Raw genomic sequence first — 17,920 nt, 5'->3', positions numbered from 1 at the left:
TATAAATAAAAAACAAAAAACTAGAACCACAACATTGTCACTATAATAAGATATATGTGCACATTAAATGTAGTTGAAATCATTAAGATCGTCTTCTCGTACATAACCATTTTGTACATGGTATGTCTTTTTATTTGCCTAATCCTCAATGTTAAGAGTCCGCTCAATCTTTAAAATCTCCAGGTTTTGCTATGAATTGGGTCCTTAATGTTCAAGATTTCAAGTAGAATACAATTATCATGGAATAGAAGTCCATTGACACTTTAATATTTGGGTAAATTGCAAATTAGACCCCTAAAGTTTGGAGGTGATTGAATTTTACACCCTGAAGTTTGGGGTGCTTTAATTTTAAGGAATAAAATCCCAACACTCCTAAATTATAAAGGGTAAAATTCAAATTCTAAAATGTCAGGGTGTAAAATCCAAACATCACCAAACTTCAGGGGGTAAAATTCAAATTTTGAAACTTCAGGACGTAAAATCCCATCACTCCTAAACTTTAAGGGTGTAATTTGCAATTTACTGTTAATAGTTTAAATATTTTGAGATAACTCAAAGCTGATAAGTAATCATAGATTTAGAGAAATTTTAAAATACATCATCTAAACATGGTCTTGGACTCCATATCCAAGAAATTTTTAAGTGCCAAGAGTCTTGTAATTCAATTAGTACCTCCTAGTGCTTCCAAAAAAGACATCTAGGGTTCAAATCCCCTTTCCCCCCATTGTAACTATCAAATGAAATTATCCAAAAAAAGAAAAAGAGATTTTGAAGCATTTCATTGTTGGCACCATACATATCAAATGAAATAGTCAACCAATGTTCCATTGGACAAACTGAAGCCAGAACAGATGGAAAAAGGATGCTAGTAAACTTGGGATTCAACCTGGTTGGATAAGGTGATTTCAAACCAATGCAACGAAAGTAAATATTTGGTCAATATGACTGAGAGTACCAATCAAAGGAAGTCAATGCTCATGAAAATCTAGGTGTCATTAGTAGCTTTACTAACGTGAAAGTGATCATGAGAGCTACCCATGACATTATATGATGGATTTACATATTCTCACATACCAATAAAAGGGTATGCCCATTGTCCTTGAAGTGAGGAACAACACAATCTTGTAATGAGTTCTTAAGTCGTTCGGCTTCATCTCTACTAGAAAGCATGTTATCCTTGCCACTGAAATGCAAATACTTCATCAATCTTTATAATCAAGATTTTTACCACTTTAAAAGTAAATTCTTCATCTCAGTAAGTAAAATCTAGCTGGTAATCAGTTAAAATCTAGAGAGAAGAAAAACCTAGCCAACACAAGAACTTCAGCTTTTACAGTATGGAGACGGGAATTGGCATAAGCAGCAGCTGATTTAAGCAGCTTCAGCTTCCAAAGAAGAGCGTCCCTTGGTATAATATCATCAAAACCCTGACAACAAAATGGAGTGATGCAAAATTCATATTGACATCTTACAATAGTCCTGATACCACAATATTACTTGGGCTGCTTCAATAAGTAATTTTAACTATAAACAAAAAATAAAATAAAAAAATAAACATTTTAAGGCAAATGAACTGAGGAATCAACTTAGACTAGACAAAATAAAACCCACCCCAACCAGCAATCCTTCTGTATGCATAAGCTAGTATTTTACCAGCAACCTTGAACCCATATATAGGTGATCAAAACTTGAAATGTTCTGGTAATGCAAGTGAGATACATTGAATAAATGTATCTCATCAAACTTTTCAACTGTAGGACTCAATAGGCTTGGTTCCCCAGTAAAGGAGATTTGCTAAATGTGGCAAAAAGAGGTTTTTTTTTTCACTTTTTTTCTTTCTTTCGTTATCATTTACTAAATTTTTATGAGACTACTCCTCATTGTGCATGTCAAGTATTCCATTTTCACTGTCCCAAAATAATTCTCGGTCATTAATTACTGAGTTCCCAATATAAACCTGTTCTTATTTTATTTAAATTTGAATTCTGAAAAGTTTACAACAGAAATTTTGAAACTTCTTTATTTTTGGGTGAGATACAAAAGTTAATTGATGTTCTCTTAGAAAGTTAGGACTTTCTAAACTGGACTTACAAAATGGGACAGAGATAATAGCTTCTAATGATATATAACTAAGCTACAAGAAACTTCCGTAAATGGAAACTAAAGAGAGCACAACTAAACTATGCCTAAAATACAAAACAAAAGGCAAAAAGCAAAAGGTAAAAAAGCAAAACTAGTTGAAAATAATGGAAATTTAAGCAGAAAGGAGAGAAATTAATCTATGAAAACACAAAATAAAAAAGGGGAAAACCAATTGGCTAGCATTCCATACAGAAAGATATGGTAACAACCCAGTGAGGCTGCAAGACAGCCTTTCAAATCTTTGCCCAGGAGGAAAACTGCTTTCAATATTGACTGCAGCCACCTTCACTGAATCACCTGATGTCAAAATAGAAAATGATAAATCAGAAATTGAGGAATTTTGGACTGCAAAAAGTGACACTGGATAAAAACACGTCAAAATTTATAGGGGAAATAATAGTGCAAATCTATTAAATCAGATTTCAACAAAATAAAATTTATTTACAAAATATGACGTTTACAGTAAAAGGCAACCTAGGTCAAACTATGATAACCAAAGTGTAGAAGCTTGCACAAGAGCAACAGTTGGAGAAACCAAGGCTGCAGAGACAAATTATATGTAAGACATAAACATTACATTAATGGCTGCCAGTTCACTAGTTAAACAAGCATTTGCTACCTATTAAATAGATTAGGTCAGTAAGGATTAAAATGCAGTTCAACCAAATAGACTCAAGTTGTTCCCAGGGTTTGTTCAACTTTTCGTATTGATAGTAGCAGTACAAAACTTATCATTATAAAATATTAATCTAAAAGTACTTCATTCAAATAAATCATTTTTAAGTTGACTTATAGACAAGATTCAAGGTTTCACTCAGGGTAAGAATACAGAAATAAACTAAGATGATCAAGTCTTTATGAACATGCTAGCAATAATATTAAAAAAGAATTGATATCAAATCAAGCACCTAATTTCACAGCAGCAGCACCAAAAATCACAGCAACTGAATTCATATTTCATGCACCATAGTAGCTGATTACTTGGCATGCGGTATTCCTAAGACTAAAGGCACAGTGAATTAGTTAAATTAGCAATAATGTATCCGATTTTTTCACATGTTGAACAATTCCACAAGTAGACTTGAAGGGGAAAGATTAGGAACCCATAACTGAGCCAAGAAGATAGGGAATTGTGCTATGCAGTCCGACAGGCATAGCTTCCAAGATAGGAAACAATGGTTGCAGATGAGACCTGCCAAATGATGTTGCTAAAATGAAATATCAAAAGATCAGGATTTCTCAGATGATAAACCATTGATCATCAAACAAAAACATACCAAGATTATATTTACAAGAAAAAAATGAACTGCATATTAGGAATCTAACCTGGATTTGATAATATCAGAACTAGGTCAATGGCAGGATTACGAGAAGCAACAGCAAGTGCTAGGCATCCTCCAAAGGAATCCCCAACCAAATAAATTGGCTTATGTGGAGATAAAGCATGTTCAAACCTGACAGTTTCTTCTACGAGTTTTACCAGCCCTGCATACAACAAAATTCACCGATCTATAAATTATCATATCTTGTATATTTAAGGATAATACAAACCCACCCACATGTGTGAGAAACATGCACACAACAAATTTGTTAAGGACATAAAAATATTTGATCACTGCAAAGGAAATTTCTACGATTATGTTAAAAAAAAGATCTCAATGATTAATGAAATCAATTTTGTAACTAAATTAACATAAAATGTGATAAAATTTCATCAATTTAAATTCACTTGGGAGACGCCAACCTATTTTGGTTTGGCACTAGGGAGCCCATAGGCAAGTGAAGACTGAAGAAGTACCTGACCAACCAACAAGCTAATATCATACCCCCATTACCCACAAACACTCTTTATGCTTTTCAATTCAAACAAGTACAGAGAGCATGTACAGCCCTTAAAGGACTTTTAACTTCGCTAATTCAAACATGAGGCTGACCCCAATCAGTCTTGTTGAGGATCTATAGCCTACTCCAACATTTTGGGACTAAGGCTTTACATCAAAAGTCAAAATCTGTTGTCGTAATTACTATTGCTAACTCATATGACCTGACCTTACAACCTTTTCCCGATATATACCAACAAATTTCACAATCTATCATCAGCGTAATCAATCAATCTTAAGTAATTGTTAGACTCCCTATTATTCATGTAAGGAATAACAGGGAAAAAAAGTATATAAACATATAAAATGGACAGTTTAAAATAAAGGGTTAGGTTACAAGCAATAAATGAATAATGGTGTCTTGGGCTTCTGTTTAAAAACAAATTTTACAATGAAATAAATCATAGCTGCTTTTCAAATTAGTTTTAATTATGTATGATAGTCAAATAGCTACAAGAATTACAGACATAATCTATCATTTCAATGAATTAACAATGCAATTGAACTTCCTGAAAACCTTAATGAAATTTTTTTACACAAAGAGGTTAGTATTCAAAGATTAAGACCTTCAAATGGTGTACAATCATGAGCAAGGATATGCAGGCACATATCCATCATTCCACAAAGGCTTCAAAGTTTCCAAAGCTTCATCCTTTACTCTCCTCTTCTCCTAAAATTTAGACCTTAAATGCCCATTTCCTTGATCAATTGAAGTCCCACCTTTCCCTCTCTCCCCACCAATAGAAGTTACATTCACCACAACTGAATCTGAGGATAACACTTTAGAATCAGCATCACCTAAACTCCTCACTTGCACTCTACTCTCATGCTTATTCTCAGAATTCGACACAAAAAAGGGCAATACCCGGAAACCTATAACTGATGTCCTGGCCTCTAAATGCAATGGCAGACTCTTTTTCAAGACAAACAAATTGAAAAACTTACCAACTCTTTTCCAAGTCTTGAGTACAGCTTAAATAAACGAAAAAATTTTCAGTTAGAAAGTTCCATAAACCACTCTAACTGAATCACTCACACCAATTATGTTTAGCACAGACTATAATAAATTGAAAAAAAAAAAGGTTTTTTATATGGAGCTATCTTAATTTTTAAAACAAACCCAGAAATGCAAAATGTACTAAATAAGCTCCAGCTCATGTATTGCTTCAGCTCTTTACTTCCTACCCAACATGAGAAACAAATATGGAAAACAAAGTAAATGTGGAAGTGGAACATTAAATGTGAATAACATTCATGGGCAAAGAACAGACTCATGTAATAACTTAAAAGGTAAACTATAAATAATAAAACGACAGTAAAATATGAAAAGGACAGCACTGATTTAGTTCTGGAACAACTATTTCTTGTAATTTGGCTTCATTCTGAATTACCTCATGTGAGTCTTCTGAGGAGAGAGAGAGACAGCCACAGACGTTTAGCTTTCTTGCATTGGCCAGCATGGTTCTTGGCTTATGCAGGTATTTGAACTGAGAGAGACAACTTGATTGTAGCCAATACTGGGCGAGCCAGGGGCGAGAGAGTCAATTGTCCCATGAGCTTCTAAAAAAATTATTTATAGTAGGACACTGCACATACAGTGTTTTGACCTTTTGGCCCGTTGGTAGCAATGTTTAAGTATTGTTGTTCAGTTTTCAGTGTTGTGGAAATACATGTTTGAGTGTTATAGAAATACATGTCAAAAGTGTTATTGTTGTTTAAACACTGAAAACTGTTGTTTAAACGAAAGTACCAAACAACCCTACTAGTGTTATTAATCGCTTCTAAGTCATGCTGTAACACAATTCTAACTCCACATGGACCTGCCAGCCATCAAGACATACTCAAAGCTCCACCTGAACCTCCCCCTTTTTTCAGTGGAAATAAAGCCATATGTATTCGATATTAACCAATCTATTGGAGGAAGCATCCGCCTGAAATGAATTGTAGCTTTTCTCTTGAACCAAACCGGCAAGCTCACTTGGCACAAAATTCTGTCTCTCAAGCAGAGTCATTCAGATTTTTTTTTGGTGGTGCTTATAAAACTTGTCTTTTATAAACTTCTAAGACAGACTATTATCGGGCAGAAATCAATTTAAAAAATACCCTTGTGTAGTTGTGTGTGCGGCTGTGCACGCCATGGGCGACCTTATTTGTTTTAGCAATAATACTACTGACACATCTATTTTCACTTCAAATTTCACAATTTGCTAACTTGCGCAACGGTTAGTGATTGATAAATGAATAAATAAAATTAAATAAGATGAAAAAGAAGAAGACATTTCCTTATATTCTACACTAGCTGCTTCACTAGAATTCTATAAAATGCCATGTATTCTACAAAATGCAAAGTATGATTCTGCATCATTTCATCTATTTGAAATCTGAAGATAAATAAATAAAGAAATGGCAAAATGCTGACCACAATTGTGAAAGAAAGCGGTGTCTTAATAACATTATAACATAATTAAAGGAGAAGCTGGAATGTAAATGAAGACAGACTATCCATGAAAAACATGGCAAAGGTACAACATTGTAGGAGATGTATGACAATAGTTCTTAGAAGAGAGCAGCAACATTCGCCATGCATCATTGATCCAAAGATAATTATATGTCTTCGCTTTGCTGAAAGTGACAGAGAAGAAATGAACTAATAAGAACACAAATGTGATCATATTTTCTAGAGTAAATATGACCCTATAAATTAAAAACTGATGTAATATAATGAAAATGCTTACCATTTCCACTCAATATTCCCAGGAGTCAACAAACTGATCTCAATAATTCATTTAATAGTTCACAGCTAAGAAGTTGCATTAGAATATACTTTTAGAATGTTGTTGCATTGTATATTACTTTAAACTTTATCCATTAACATATTACCAAGATTGGGATTGGCTAAAATACCTAACGGTGACTTCACTTTATCCTTCAAGTGTAGCATTTCAATATACTCCTTACTAAGGATATAAAGAAACTGCCGCAATATATGCAAAGAAATGCAAAACTGGTCACATTTCACACTTGCAAATTCGTACACTGTTTCAAAGTGGATTCCTCAAAAGGACCCGTGTAAACTGCCAAGTGAATAGCACTTCAAAAGTATTGGAACCTACTATCTCATGCACAATTACAAAATCAATTCGTCAAGTTGACCATATAGCTACAATGATTTTGTCAAAAGCACCACACTTCATATCATGGCTCCATAATTCAAATGCAGCAAGTCTATACGGTATACACCCCCCCCCCCCCAAACCAAAAAAAAAGCTATTTAATTTGAATAGCACATTGACAGAATACTGAAACTATTCATTTCAAACCAATACAATCAACTTCTCTATGCAATATACCAAAAGACCCTCTCAACCATCATTAGCAACTATACTGAATGGATTTACGTTCAAAATGTAGTTTGAAATAAAAACAGGAAATCAGATGCTTGAAACACAAACCCAAATGATCCCTCCAATGGATGGTTTCTCCATACTACATAAAACAATTTTTAATATACTTTCATGATTAAACTACATGGCAAGGCCACATGCCAATAATAAAGATTCATTAGTAAAGTTTCAGTAACATTCAGTCTGGGTTCTTAAAAAAAATACATTCCAAACATTCACACATTCCAGTAATGTTAAAGGTATTAACGTCAGTGTCTTTGTAAGTTTGGCCAAAATTTGATAAATTTCTCTACAGAAGTTGCTATTAATTTCTTTGGTGGGAGTTTTTGAGAGATAATTAATTGATATATCAGCCAAACGATGAAAGAAAGAAGTAGTAAGAAGTTACCTTTCCTGGACTAGAACAGATTTCTGCAAGGCTGAATATTGGCCACTCTGTATCACAGCACCCACATGCCCAAATGCGAACCATATGAGTTATTTGAATTTAGCATACGTAACAGAAATTAAGAAATTGAACAAGACCATATAAATATTAAATCGTAAATGACTTAGAAAAAGGTAGGCATTGAAGCTGTTCTCTTTATACGCAAATAAGTGAAAATTGGTGACATGTTCATTTGATTAGCCTATCTAAAATTCCAACCTTTTATTATTAAAATATGTGGATATATATCGAAACCATCAAGCAATTTTGGATACAACACAAGATGACTGAATCTAAGCAACCGCATGGTATGCTACATATGCGTATACACAATATTAAATAGCGCTAATTCAAATTTATGAAACTTTGATAAACTCATCAATCTATGTTGTTAATAATTTTTTCTGGGGAAGTTTTCGCTGAAAATGAGAATATTTTATTTGATTCTGCAGAAGCGGAGTGAGTTACCTGTACTCGAACTGTAAAGAACTGTTCTTTCTTAATCAAAATTGATGGGATGTGAGAAATCTTGCACTAGTCCTCACCAGTCTCTCTTTGGCAACGTTTACAGAGAATTTCAGAGCCACCGATCTCCAATGGAAGGCAGTACTAAATGATACTGAGCGAAGGCAATTTAAGGAAGAAACTACGAAGCTTTGATTAGAAAAGCTCACCGATGCTTGTTACGAGATGGATGAGTGAAACACTGCAATGGTCAAATTAGCTATTCAGAAACAAGCATAAGAAGATGCTGATAAGGCTTCTCCTGGTCGGAGGAAGAAGGTATGCTCCTTCATCCCCTCCCTTCATGTTGTTTCCATCAAGTAGCTAAACTCAAACTACGCCACAATATTGCTCACAAGATTACAGAGCTTAATGAAAAATTTGATGAATTTATCAGAGAGATGTATGGATTTGAGTTGAGCGGAGGTTCTGCGTCTGAGGACCAATCAATGACTACGTTTTTAGTTAATGAATCAACATTTCTTGGTCATGATGTGCAATGAGACTAGTCAATATATAACCAATGTGCTCATCACGACCAAGAAATGTTGACTCATCAACTAAAAATGTAATCATTGATCGTTCCTCAAAGGCAGAACCTCCGCTCAACTCAAATTCATACATCTCTCTGATAAATTCATCAAATTTTTCATTAAACTCTATATTCTTGTGAGCAATATCGTGGCGCAGTTTGAGCTTAGCCACTTGATGAAAACAACATGAAAGGGAGGGGATGAAGGAGCATACCTTCTTCTTCCGAACAGGAGTAACCTTATCAGCATCTTCTTCTCCTTGTTTTTGAATAACTAATATATCTTCTTCTCCTTGTTTTTGAATAACTAATATTACCATTGCAGTGTTCCACTCATCTATCTCGTAGCAAGCATCGGTGAGTTTTTCTAACCAAACACTCACAGCTTCTTCCTCTTCCTTAAACTTCCTTTGCTCAGTATCATTTAGCACCGCCACTGCGTCAACACATCACAAACTACTCCTTCAACCATAGTTGGAAAATAAAGTAAATAGAGGTCACACTAAACCAAGTGGCGTCAATTTATCGAATAAACTTGAGGCAAGAGGAAACAAAACTGGATAAAAATCTTAGATTTGTAGTGAAATGAAAAACAGGACTTGATGAAAATCTCATGTATTTGGATGAAATGAAACTGGAAAAATCTCAAATTTTGTGGGGGTGAGAAAATGAAGCAGAACTACTTTGTTGGATGAAATGAGGGAGGAGTAGTCCATGACGTAAATTTGCTGAAGAACTCTGGTACAACAAGAGAGACGGAGAGTGAGAGGGAGAGGGAGACGGAGAGGTTTATGACTCTTTGTGAATAGAAGTTGAAAAAATTAAAAAAATTTGAAAGAGTTGGAAATTTACCATCAGCTCTTCTATTAAAAAAAAAAAAAAAAAAGTCATTTTGACTCGCAAAACCCTATTTTATTATTGAGAAATGTTATCACGGTCATTGGTTATCATCCTATTTAAAGAAAATTTTTATGAAAAAATAAAATAAAATAATTAATATTTTAACAATTTTTTTCATTTCTAGTAAGAGGGGTGATAAAACTTCTTTAAAATAAATTGTTAATTAAAACTTTTTTAAAATAAATGGTTAACCAATTTCCGAACATTTATTAGCATAACCCTTTATTATCTTACCACAGTAATATTTTATAATCTCTCGCTCATCTTATATTTTATTCCTCAATTCAAAAAATTAAAATAATATTAACAACACGTAAAAAAATATATTAACTCCCTCTCATCATCAACAACAACGGCACAACCACCAACCACCTCAACTTCAACAGTAAATTCAACCCAACCCAAGGTAATTAACCACCACAATCAACCCACAACCACTACAATTACTCACCAATATCAGATCAACCCAAATTGCAGCAAAAAAAAAAAAAAACACACAACCAGAGAGAGGCAGAGTGAAAGGACGTACGGAGAGGAGAGGGAAGAGGGATCGACGGCGGCCTCGGGGTGAGATCGGCCGTGACTGGAGAGGGTGAGACCGCGAGTGAGATTGGCGAGATCGAGCTTGGCTGAGTGAGATCGATGACGACTACAATCACCACAATCCACCACCACTGTCAACCATACCCAAAATCAACCAACCAACCATAACCACCGCAGAGAAAGTGACGGAAAAAAGAAAAAGGGAGAGGTTTGAAACTACAAAACTCCAACTGGGTTTTTGTTCAAAGAGAAAGTGTGAAACAAAATAGAAGTAAAATGAACACACGAAAGTGAAAAAAAAAAAAAAAGGAGAGATGTGAAGATGCTGGAGAAGAAAGAAGAAGAAAAAGGGTAGAGGAAGTAACAGAAGATAAGGACCTAGCGGAGAAGAAAGAATTAAAAAAAAAGTAAGAGAGAATATGTATAAAAAAATGTTTGTTTTAGCGTATCTGTCCGTATCCTTGATAGTAATTAGTAATGCGTGTGAAAAGTGAAGAGATTTTTGGTCTTTTGTATAACGGTAATAACGTGTAGCAGTGTGACTGTGAGTGACACTGACAGAGTGAGTGCTGTGCTGTGCTGTGCTGTGCAGTGGGAAGTGGGCATGTGTGACTGAAATGGGAACCTTCACGCGCTAGCTGAGAGTTTGCACAGGAAAATGAAGAAATCATTAGGTTCAAAGTTTCTGACATGCGTTTGATCGCGTGAACCAAAGGAGTCCGTTGTGATTTGATTTTGAGGAGCTCTTGAGTCTTGGTGACATGCATTTTATGAGCTGGGCTCAGGCTATCACTCATGGCCAAGTAAATGAATAAACAATAAATGTCAGATACGAGGAGCGATTGAGACTCATTCGAACCGAATCAACCAGTTAAACCAGAAATCGGCACCAATTCGATCCAATAAATTAATAAAACCCCTTAAAAATCGGTCAAATCCAAAAAGAGCCGGGAATTAGGAGTTTAGGACCAAAAACAATTATTTAACCGTACTGATGATGAACTTTCTGCGGGGATGCAAATTTTGAATTCTTCAATGGGCTTCAGGGATCCCATATATATATATATATATATATATATGGGATTCCTTTCCAGGAGACCCTTATGCTGGTTACCCGTCTGATGCAGCTTCTACTTAGAAGCATATTGGTTCAGCTAGATGATGCTACTATTTGCCGACGATACTTTCCTAACAATAATGATCCATTGTTGACTATTCCAAGATTCAAGCTTTTTGAAAAGACAAAATTATTTTGCTGATACTTTTGGCACTACCAGCCAACCTACTTTCGATCTCAAAAGCCGATTTGATTCCTTCCGGATATTGCGCTCCTATTGAAGCTCCTATTGCCCCTCACGGGTCCTGATGTGAATAGTAAAATGTCATTATTTACTTTGTACTGTTTACTACTTTATTCACTTATATAAGGGGGGTTGTCCCTTATTGTTAAACTCAGAATCTTTTTCTAGGATTTCCCTTAGAACTCTCTCTAGGACCTCCTTAGATCAAGATATCTCACTACAAAGCTTGTAACTAGGAACTAGGACTAGCTTTCAAGCCTTGTACTATTTACCCAACCTGTTGATCACTGTAATCTTGTTGCTACTACTACTGTAAGTACTTTGATGTATATTCAATAAACAACTGCTGTTTTTAATACTTTGAATTATTTTGATATACAACTGCTTGGCTGGTTCTACCGCCTTACTTTCAATTATTATTTACTTTGAATTAATCCATATATCTGCTATCTGTTGTGCTTCTGCCTTCTGCGCTGTTGTCCTTCCTCCTTTATGGTATCAGAGCCATTCTTTCCTTGGCCGATAGTGTTGTTGTGTCTTTCATCTTCTGTCCGTGTCTACCTGACCTTGTGATACTTCGTTGTTGTGTCGATCTCACCGTCGTTGGCGCCACCGCCATTGTAAAAAGTCCCAGATCCGAACAGTAAGGCTCGTGAAGCCAGGAGAGCGTGAAGGCGTGAGAGGAATAGGGTTGATGTCTGGGTACTCACTTTCTCCAATAGTGAGGTCTTCTTCATTTACAATATCAGGAGGACAACCAGTCCTAGAGCTAACAGAGGAGTCGGATCTAATAATTGAAAGTAAGGCGGTAGAACCAGCCAAGCAGTTGTATATCAAAATAATTCAAAGTATTGAAAACATCAGTTGTTTATTGAATAGACATCAAAATACTTACAGTAGTAGTAGCAACAAGATTACAGTGATCAACAGGTTGGGTAATCAACAGGTTGGGTAAATAGTACAAGGCTTGAAAGCTAGTCCTGGTTCCTAGTTACAAGGCAATTAAATGGTTCCTAGTTACAAAACTTATCGTAGGTTTAGTATGTTTAATAGTTTTAACATCATTCTTTAATTGGATTATTTCTTGTTTAACAGTTTTTATTTCATGTTGAAGATCATTAACAGTTATCTCTTTTGATTTATTTTTATTAAATCTTTTCAGAGTTTCTTCAAAACTTATCGTAGAATTAGGTCTTTTAACCTTATCTTCTTTTGTTAAGTTTTTCAAAAACTTATCAAGATAATCTTTCTGTAAATTAGGATCTTCAATCTTACTTATCATTGTCAATAGTAAATCATCATTTTCTTTACTTTTGGTTAACATTTTAACAGATTTAATCACATTACAACAAGAATCTCTACAGCCAAGTTTAATATTAGGAGATTTGGAAACATCACTATGGGAGTGATAATCAGAATCAAATGAGGAGGAAAAATCCTCTTCAAAGGAATCAGTTGAAGCAGTAGATTCAAGAATCTAAAATAATTCATTTTGATCACTATTATTAACGTTCAACATGTTCAACTTATTTTTTAACTTACCATAAAGACACAGAAGAACCAACATCCCTTCCTTTTGCTCTGAAAATACTTATTCTATAAATCATTTTTCTTGGAAAATAAACAACATTTGTTGGAAAACCCAATCCCATGTCTTTTACAAAAAATTGGTATACTAAACCTACTCCTCCTAATGTACAGTTTAAAGAAAGATCTTCTCAAACTCAGTTTTCTGTTTCTGCTGATAAACTTTATGAATGTAATATTGATGGTTTGTCTGAATAAGAAATTATTAACAAAATGGCTCACATGTCTATGGTTGGTATTACATACATAAATAACCATGACAACCTTGATCATCCTGATATTGTTGATTTGCTTGCATCTAGTTTTACTGGTTGTCTTCGCGGATGGTGGGATTCACATCTCACAGAAGAATCCAGAGAATCTATTAAACATGCTGTTAAAAGAGATACTGATGGTATGCCTATTTTTGATCAAAATATTAACCGTGGTGTTCCTGATGGTGTTAATATTTTGGTTTACACCATTCTTCAACATTTTGTTGGTACTCCTTCCAATATTTCGTCTCGAATTTCTGATTATTTGAATAATTTGAGATGCCCTACTATGTCTGATTACAGATGGTACCAAGATGTATTTACTTCCAGAGTCATGCTCAGAAAGGACTCTACGAAGCCTTATTGGAAAGAGAAGTTTATTGACGGTCTACCTCATATTTTTGCTCATAAGGTAAAAAATGAATTAATTGGTAAAAATGATTCTATTGACTTTGATAATTTAACCTATGGTGATATTTTCAGCACTATTAAGAAAATTAGAATTAATATGTGCAATGATGAAAAATGGTTAAAACAACAATTAAAGGATAAAAAGAAAGCTAAATATGAAATGGGTAATTTCTGTGAACAATATGGTTTACCTCCTATTGCCCCTTCCAGGCAAAAAAGGAAAAGTAAACATGATAAGGTTTACAAAAGTTATTCCCATAAAAAGTATAAAAGACACAGAACCCACTTTGTTAAACCCAATGATTTTTATGCTAAAAACAAAACTGCTTTTCGAAAATATGATAAACAGAGATCAGGTAAAGGTAAGTGCTTTAACTGTGGCAAATTTGGTCATTTCAGTAAAGACTGTACCCAAAAGCCTGGTAAGTTGAAAAATAAGTTGAACCTGTTGAACATTAATAATAATGATCAAAATGAATTATTTCAGATTCTTGAATCTGCTGCTTCAACTGATTCCTTTGAAGAAGATTTTTCCTCCTCATCTGATTCTGATTATCACTCCCGTGGTGATGTTTCTAAATCTCCTAATATTAAACTTGGCTGTAGAGATTCTTGTTGTAATGTTATTAAATCTGTTAAAATGTTAACCAAAAGTAAAGAGAATGATGATTTACTATTAACTATGATAAGTAAGATTGAAGATCCTAACTTGCAGAAAGATTATCTTGATAAGTTTTTGAAAAACTTAACAAAAGAAGATAAGGTTAAAAGACCTAATTCTACGATAAGTTTTGAAGAAACTCTGAAAAGATTTAATAAAAACAAATCAAAAGAGATAACTGTTAATGATCTTCAACATGAAATAAAAACTGTTAAACAATAAATAATCCAATTAAAAAATGATGTTAAAACTATTAAACATGATAATGATCATCTTAAACAAGAATTGTTAATTCTAAAAATTGATAAAATTATGGATAAGCACCAATCTGATGATGATGAGCAAAAGGATGGAGATGAATCCGATCAACAAGTTTCTCCTTCTGGTAATGTTTCTGATCGTACTTTGATTAATTTGATTGATAATCAATTGTCTCTTGTTAAACATATGCTGCCCAAATGGTACACTAAAGTCAAAATTGTTGTTGCTCATGATTTTGCTTTTGATGTTGTTGCTATGATTGATTCTTGTGCTAATGTTAATTGTATTCAAGAAGGACTGATTCCTTCTAAATATTTTGAAAAATCTACTGAAAGATTAGTTTCTGCTAATAGAACTAAAATGAAAATAAAATATGAATTAAATAATGCTCATGTTTGCCATGATAATGTTTGTTTTAAGATCCCCTCTGTACTTGTTAAGAACATGACTGATAAAGTAATTCTTGGTTTGCCTTTTATTAACTCTTTATATCCTTTCCTTACTGAGGATGATGAAATTACTACTGATCCTTTTGGACAAAAAGTAAAATTCAAATTTTGTGCAAAGTGTGAAACTCATAATATTAATAAACATCTTAACTTTATTAAACAAAAAAATAGCTCTACTCATTTGTTGCCAACAATTATTGCCGATTGTCACAGTGTCCTGATGAATGATAGATACTATGATAATATGGATATCTCTCTTGTTGACTACTTGCATGATGACAAAATCCCTAGTGATAGGTATATCTTCACCAAAGGACTTCCTATAATTCCTACGGATGCTAAAACTCAAAAAGGTCTTCTTTGCATTAGACTTTTGACCAAGTCTTTGCTTTGGTCCAAAATCCTCCATAGCATGATATCCTCCTACAATAATGTTCTCTAACACCCTTTCCATAATATTCCCAAACACAATCATGGTCATCCTAATATTCATTGTCCGGCACAACTATTACATATTCTTATTGAACTTTGCCTTTTGAAACATACTTTTCAAAAGAATTTTATTGATACTATTGACTCACACTTTTCTAAAAAATATTCTATTATACTATTAATTATGGCAAACTGGCTTAACATCCTCTCCCTTACTTGGCAGGACAAAGTAAGATTTAATACTACCATTACTAAGTGGAATATTATGACTTCTTCGGCAGAGAAGAAGGACAAGGGGAAAGCACCTGCACAGGACTTTCCTCAAGACGAAAGGTTCCCAGCAGGATACCCTTTTGTAATGCATGAAGGCGCATCTTCTGGAGTAAAATCCAGTAATGCAACATCCCTTCAGGAATTTGTCCCGGCTGAGGTGACATATTCCAGTGGTGATATCATATTAACTTTACAGGAAGTATTGAACACATACTTGCAATTTCATAATGGAATCTATAGTGAATTACCAGATTCCATTAAATTCATTCTAGACAATCTTCAAGCTGCCTATTCTTCAGACCACCACAAACTATTCAACAAAACCATGAGAGCACTTGAAATTCACCTTGTTAACCTTGCTACCCAAATTATTGACCCTACTATTGAAAATGCAGCCTTTGTCGACCAACTTTTTAATTGCCTTGTTTACGCTCAAAACCACCATGATGAATCACATATGATTAGTCAACTCTTTGGCAAAGAGGAAATCCATTCAATGGATAGAAAGACTATAATGGGCACTGATTTTTTCTAGATTGAGTCTAAAAAATCAATCTTTGCTTAAAAGTGTTGTTGCCAACTTGCCTCAAGAAGTACAAACTTGTATTTTTGAAAGCAAGGCTATGACTAAAGATCTTGATCTTTGGTTAAAACATTTCAAAACTCTTGTCTCAATTGCTCCTACCATTGTTGAACCTCATGACCCCAACAGAGGCTACCTGAAAAAGAAATGAGGAAAATACTTTGGGAGCAGTCTCAGAGTACATGAAAAAACCCATCCTTTCCCCGGTCTTTTGATTAATTATGAAGATGGTTCTGATGATGATCCTTTTTGGCTTTCTCAAATGTTTGAATTTGGTTTTGTCAGACTCATCAAATTAACGAGTCATAATCAAATTAACCAGTTCCCTGATATTATCCAAAAGGCTGTTGCAGATGTTGCAGCAACCCCTTATGTTTCAATCCGATGTTGGAGTACTTTACCCAAATAGGAAAAAAATAATTGGATGAATGTCCAACCTTCCAAGCATCTTGTTCTTATTAACGGATATACTCACCAAGGCCAATGGTATGAAGGCAATGCTTATGTTTCCCATAAACATCCCTATGCTCTTGCTGAATATTGGAGAATTTATTTTAATAATCGAATTCTTGATGTCTCCGAAGAATTATGGAAAGACTACCATTTCTTTGGCTGTACAGATAGAATTTCTGTTTTTGTTAACAAACCTTATACTTCTACGGTCAGGCACTTACAACAGGTAGAACATGATGACCCAAGAATATTCCTCACAAGAGATCCTATTCACGAACCATTAATGTATTGTGGTTTCCGTAACCAATATTCAACCTACCATGAACATGAATGCAATAATGATCCCCCATGGGATCCCTTTCCAGGAGACCCTTATGCTGGTTACCCGTCTGATGCAGCTTCTACTTAGAAGCATACTGGTTCAGTTAGATGATGCTACTATTTGCCGACGATACTTTCCTGACAATAATGATCCATTGTTGACTATTCCAAGATTCAAGCTTTTTGAAAAGACAAAATTATTTTGCTGATACTTTTGGCACTACCAGCCAACCTACTTTCGGTCTCAAAAGCCGATTTCATTCCTTCCGGATATTGCGCTCCTATTGAAGCTCCTATTGCCCCTCACGGGTCCTGATGTGAATAGTAAAATGTCATTATTTACTTTGTACTGTTTACTACTTTATTCACTTATATAAGGGGGTTGTCCCTTATTGTTAAACTCAGAATCTTTTTCTAGGATTTCCCTTAAAACTCTCTCTAGGACCTCCTTAGATCAAGATATCTCACTACAAAGCTTGTAACTAGGAACCAGGACTAGCTTTCAAGCCTTGTACTATTTACCCAACCTGTTGATCACTGTAATCTTGTTGCTACTACTACTGTAAGTACTTTGATGTATATTCAATAAACAACTGCTGTTT

The 17,920-nt window shown here is 34.4% G+C and overlaps 1 protein-coding gene across 1 annotated transcript; it reads right to left on the bottom strand.

The window, feature by feature from the left end:
- Positions 1 to 445: 445 nt before the first annotated feature.
- On the bottom strand, positions 446 to 7,898 carry LOC142628536 (phytyl ester synthase 1, chloroplastic-like). The gene is made up of 7 exons (XM_075802614.1): positions 7,815 to 7,898; positions 4,743 to 4,935; positions 3,469 to 3,627; positions 2,333 to 2,439; positions 1,306 to 1,427; positions 1,075 to 1,183; positions 446 to 886 (listed from the first exon to the last, which is right to left on the bottom strand). Exons 1-7 carry the CDS (start codon positions 7,896 to 7,898, stop codon positions 866 to 868), a joined length of 795 nt encoding a protein of 264 aa, XP_075658729.1. The 3' UTR covers positions 446 to 865.
- Between the last annotated feature and the right edge of the window lie 10,022 nt (positions 7,899 to 17,920).

This window comes from Castanea sativa, chromosome 3, assembly GCF_040712315.1.
Source record: "Castanea sativa cultivar Marrone di Chiusa Pesio chromosome 3, ASM4071231v1".
Taxonomy (NCBI): Eukaryota; Viridiplantae; Streptophyta; class Magnoliopsida; order Fagales; family Fagaceae; genus Castanea; species Castanea sativa.
The sequence above is the reverse complement of the archived record's forward strand: the minus strand, read 5'-3'. Positions and strand labels throughout refer to the sequence as shown.

What these genes read in the sequence shown, in the direction of transcription:
- LOC142628536 (XM_075802614.1), bottom strand. Translation starts at nt 7,898, where the DNA reads ATGGTTCGCATTTGGGCATGTGGGTGCTGTGATACAGAGTGGCCAATA. An exon ending in TCTGTTCTAGTCCAGGAAAG is followed by an intron (nt 4,936 to 7,814) that starts GTAACTTCTTAC and finishes GTCTTGAAAAAG; the next exon opens with AGTCTGCCATTGCATTTAGA. An exon ending in GAAGTTCTTGTGTTGGCTAG is followed by an intron (nt 1,184 to 1,305) that starts GTTTTTCTTCTC and finishes TTTGCATTTCAG; the next exon opens with TGGCAAGGATAACATGCTTT.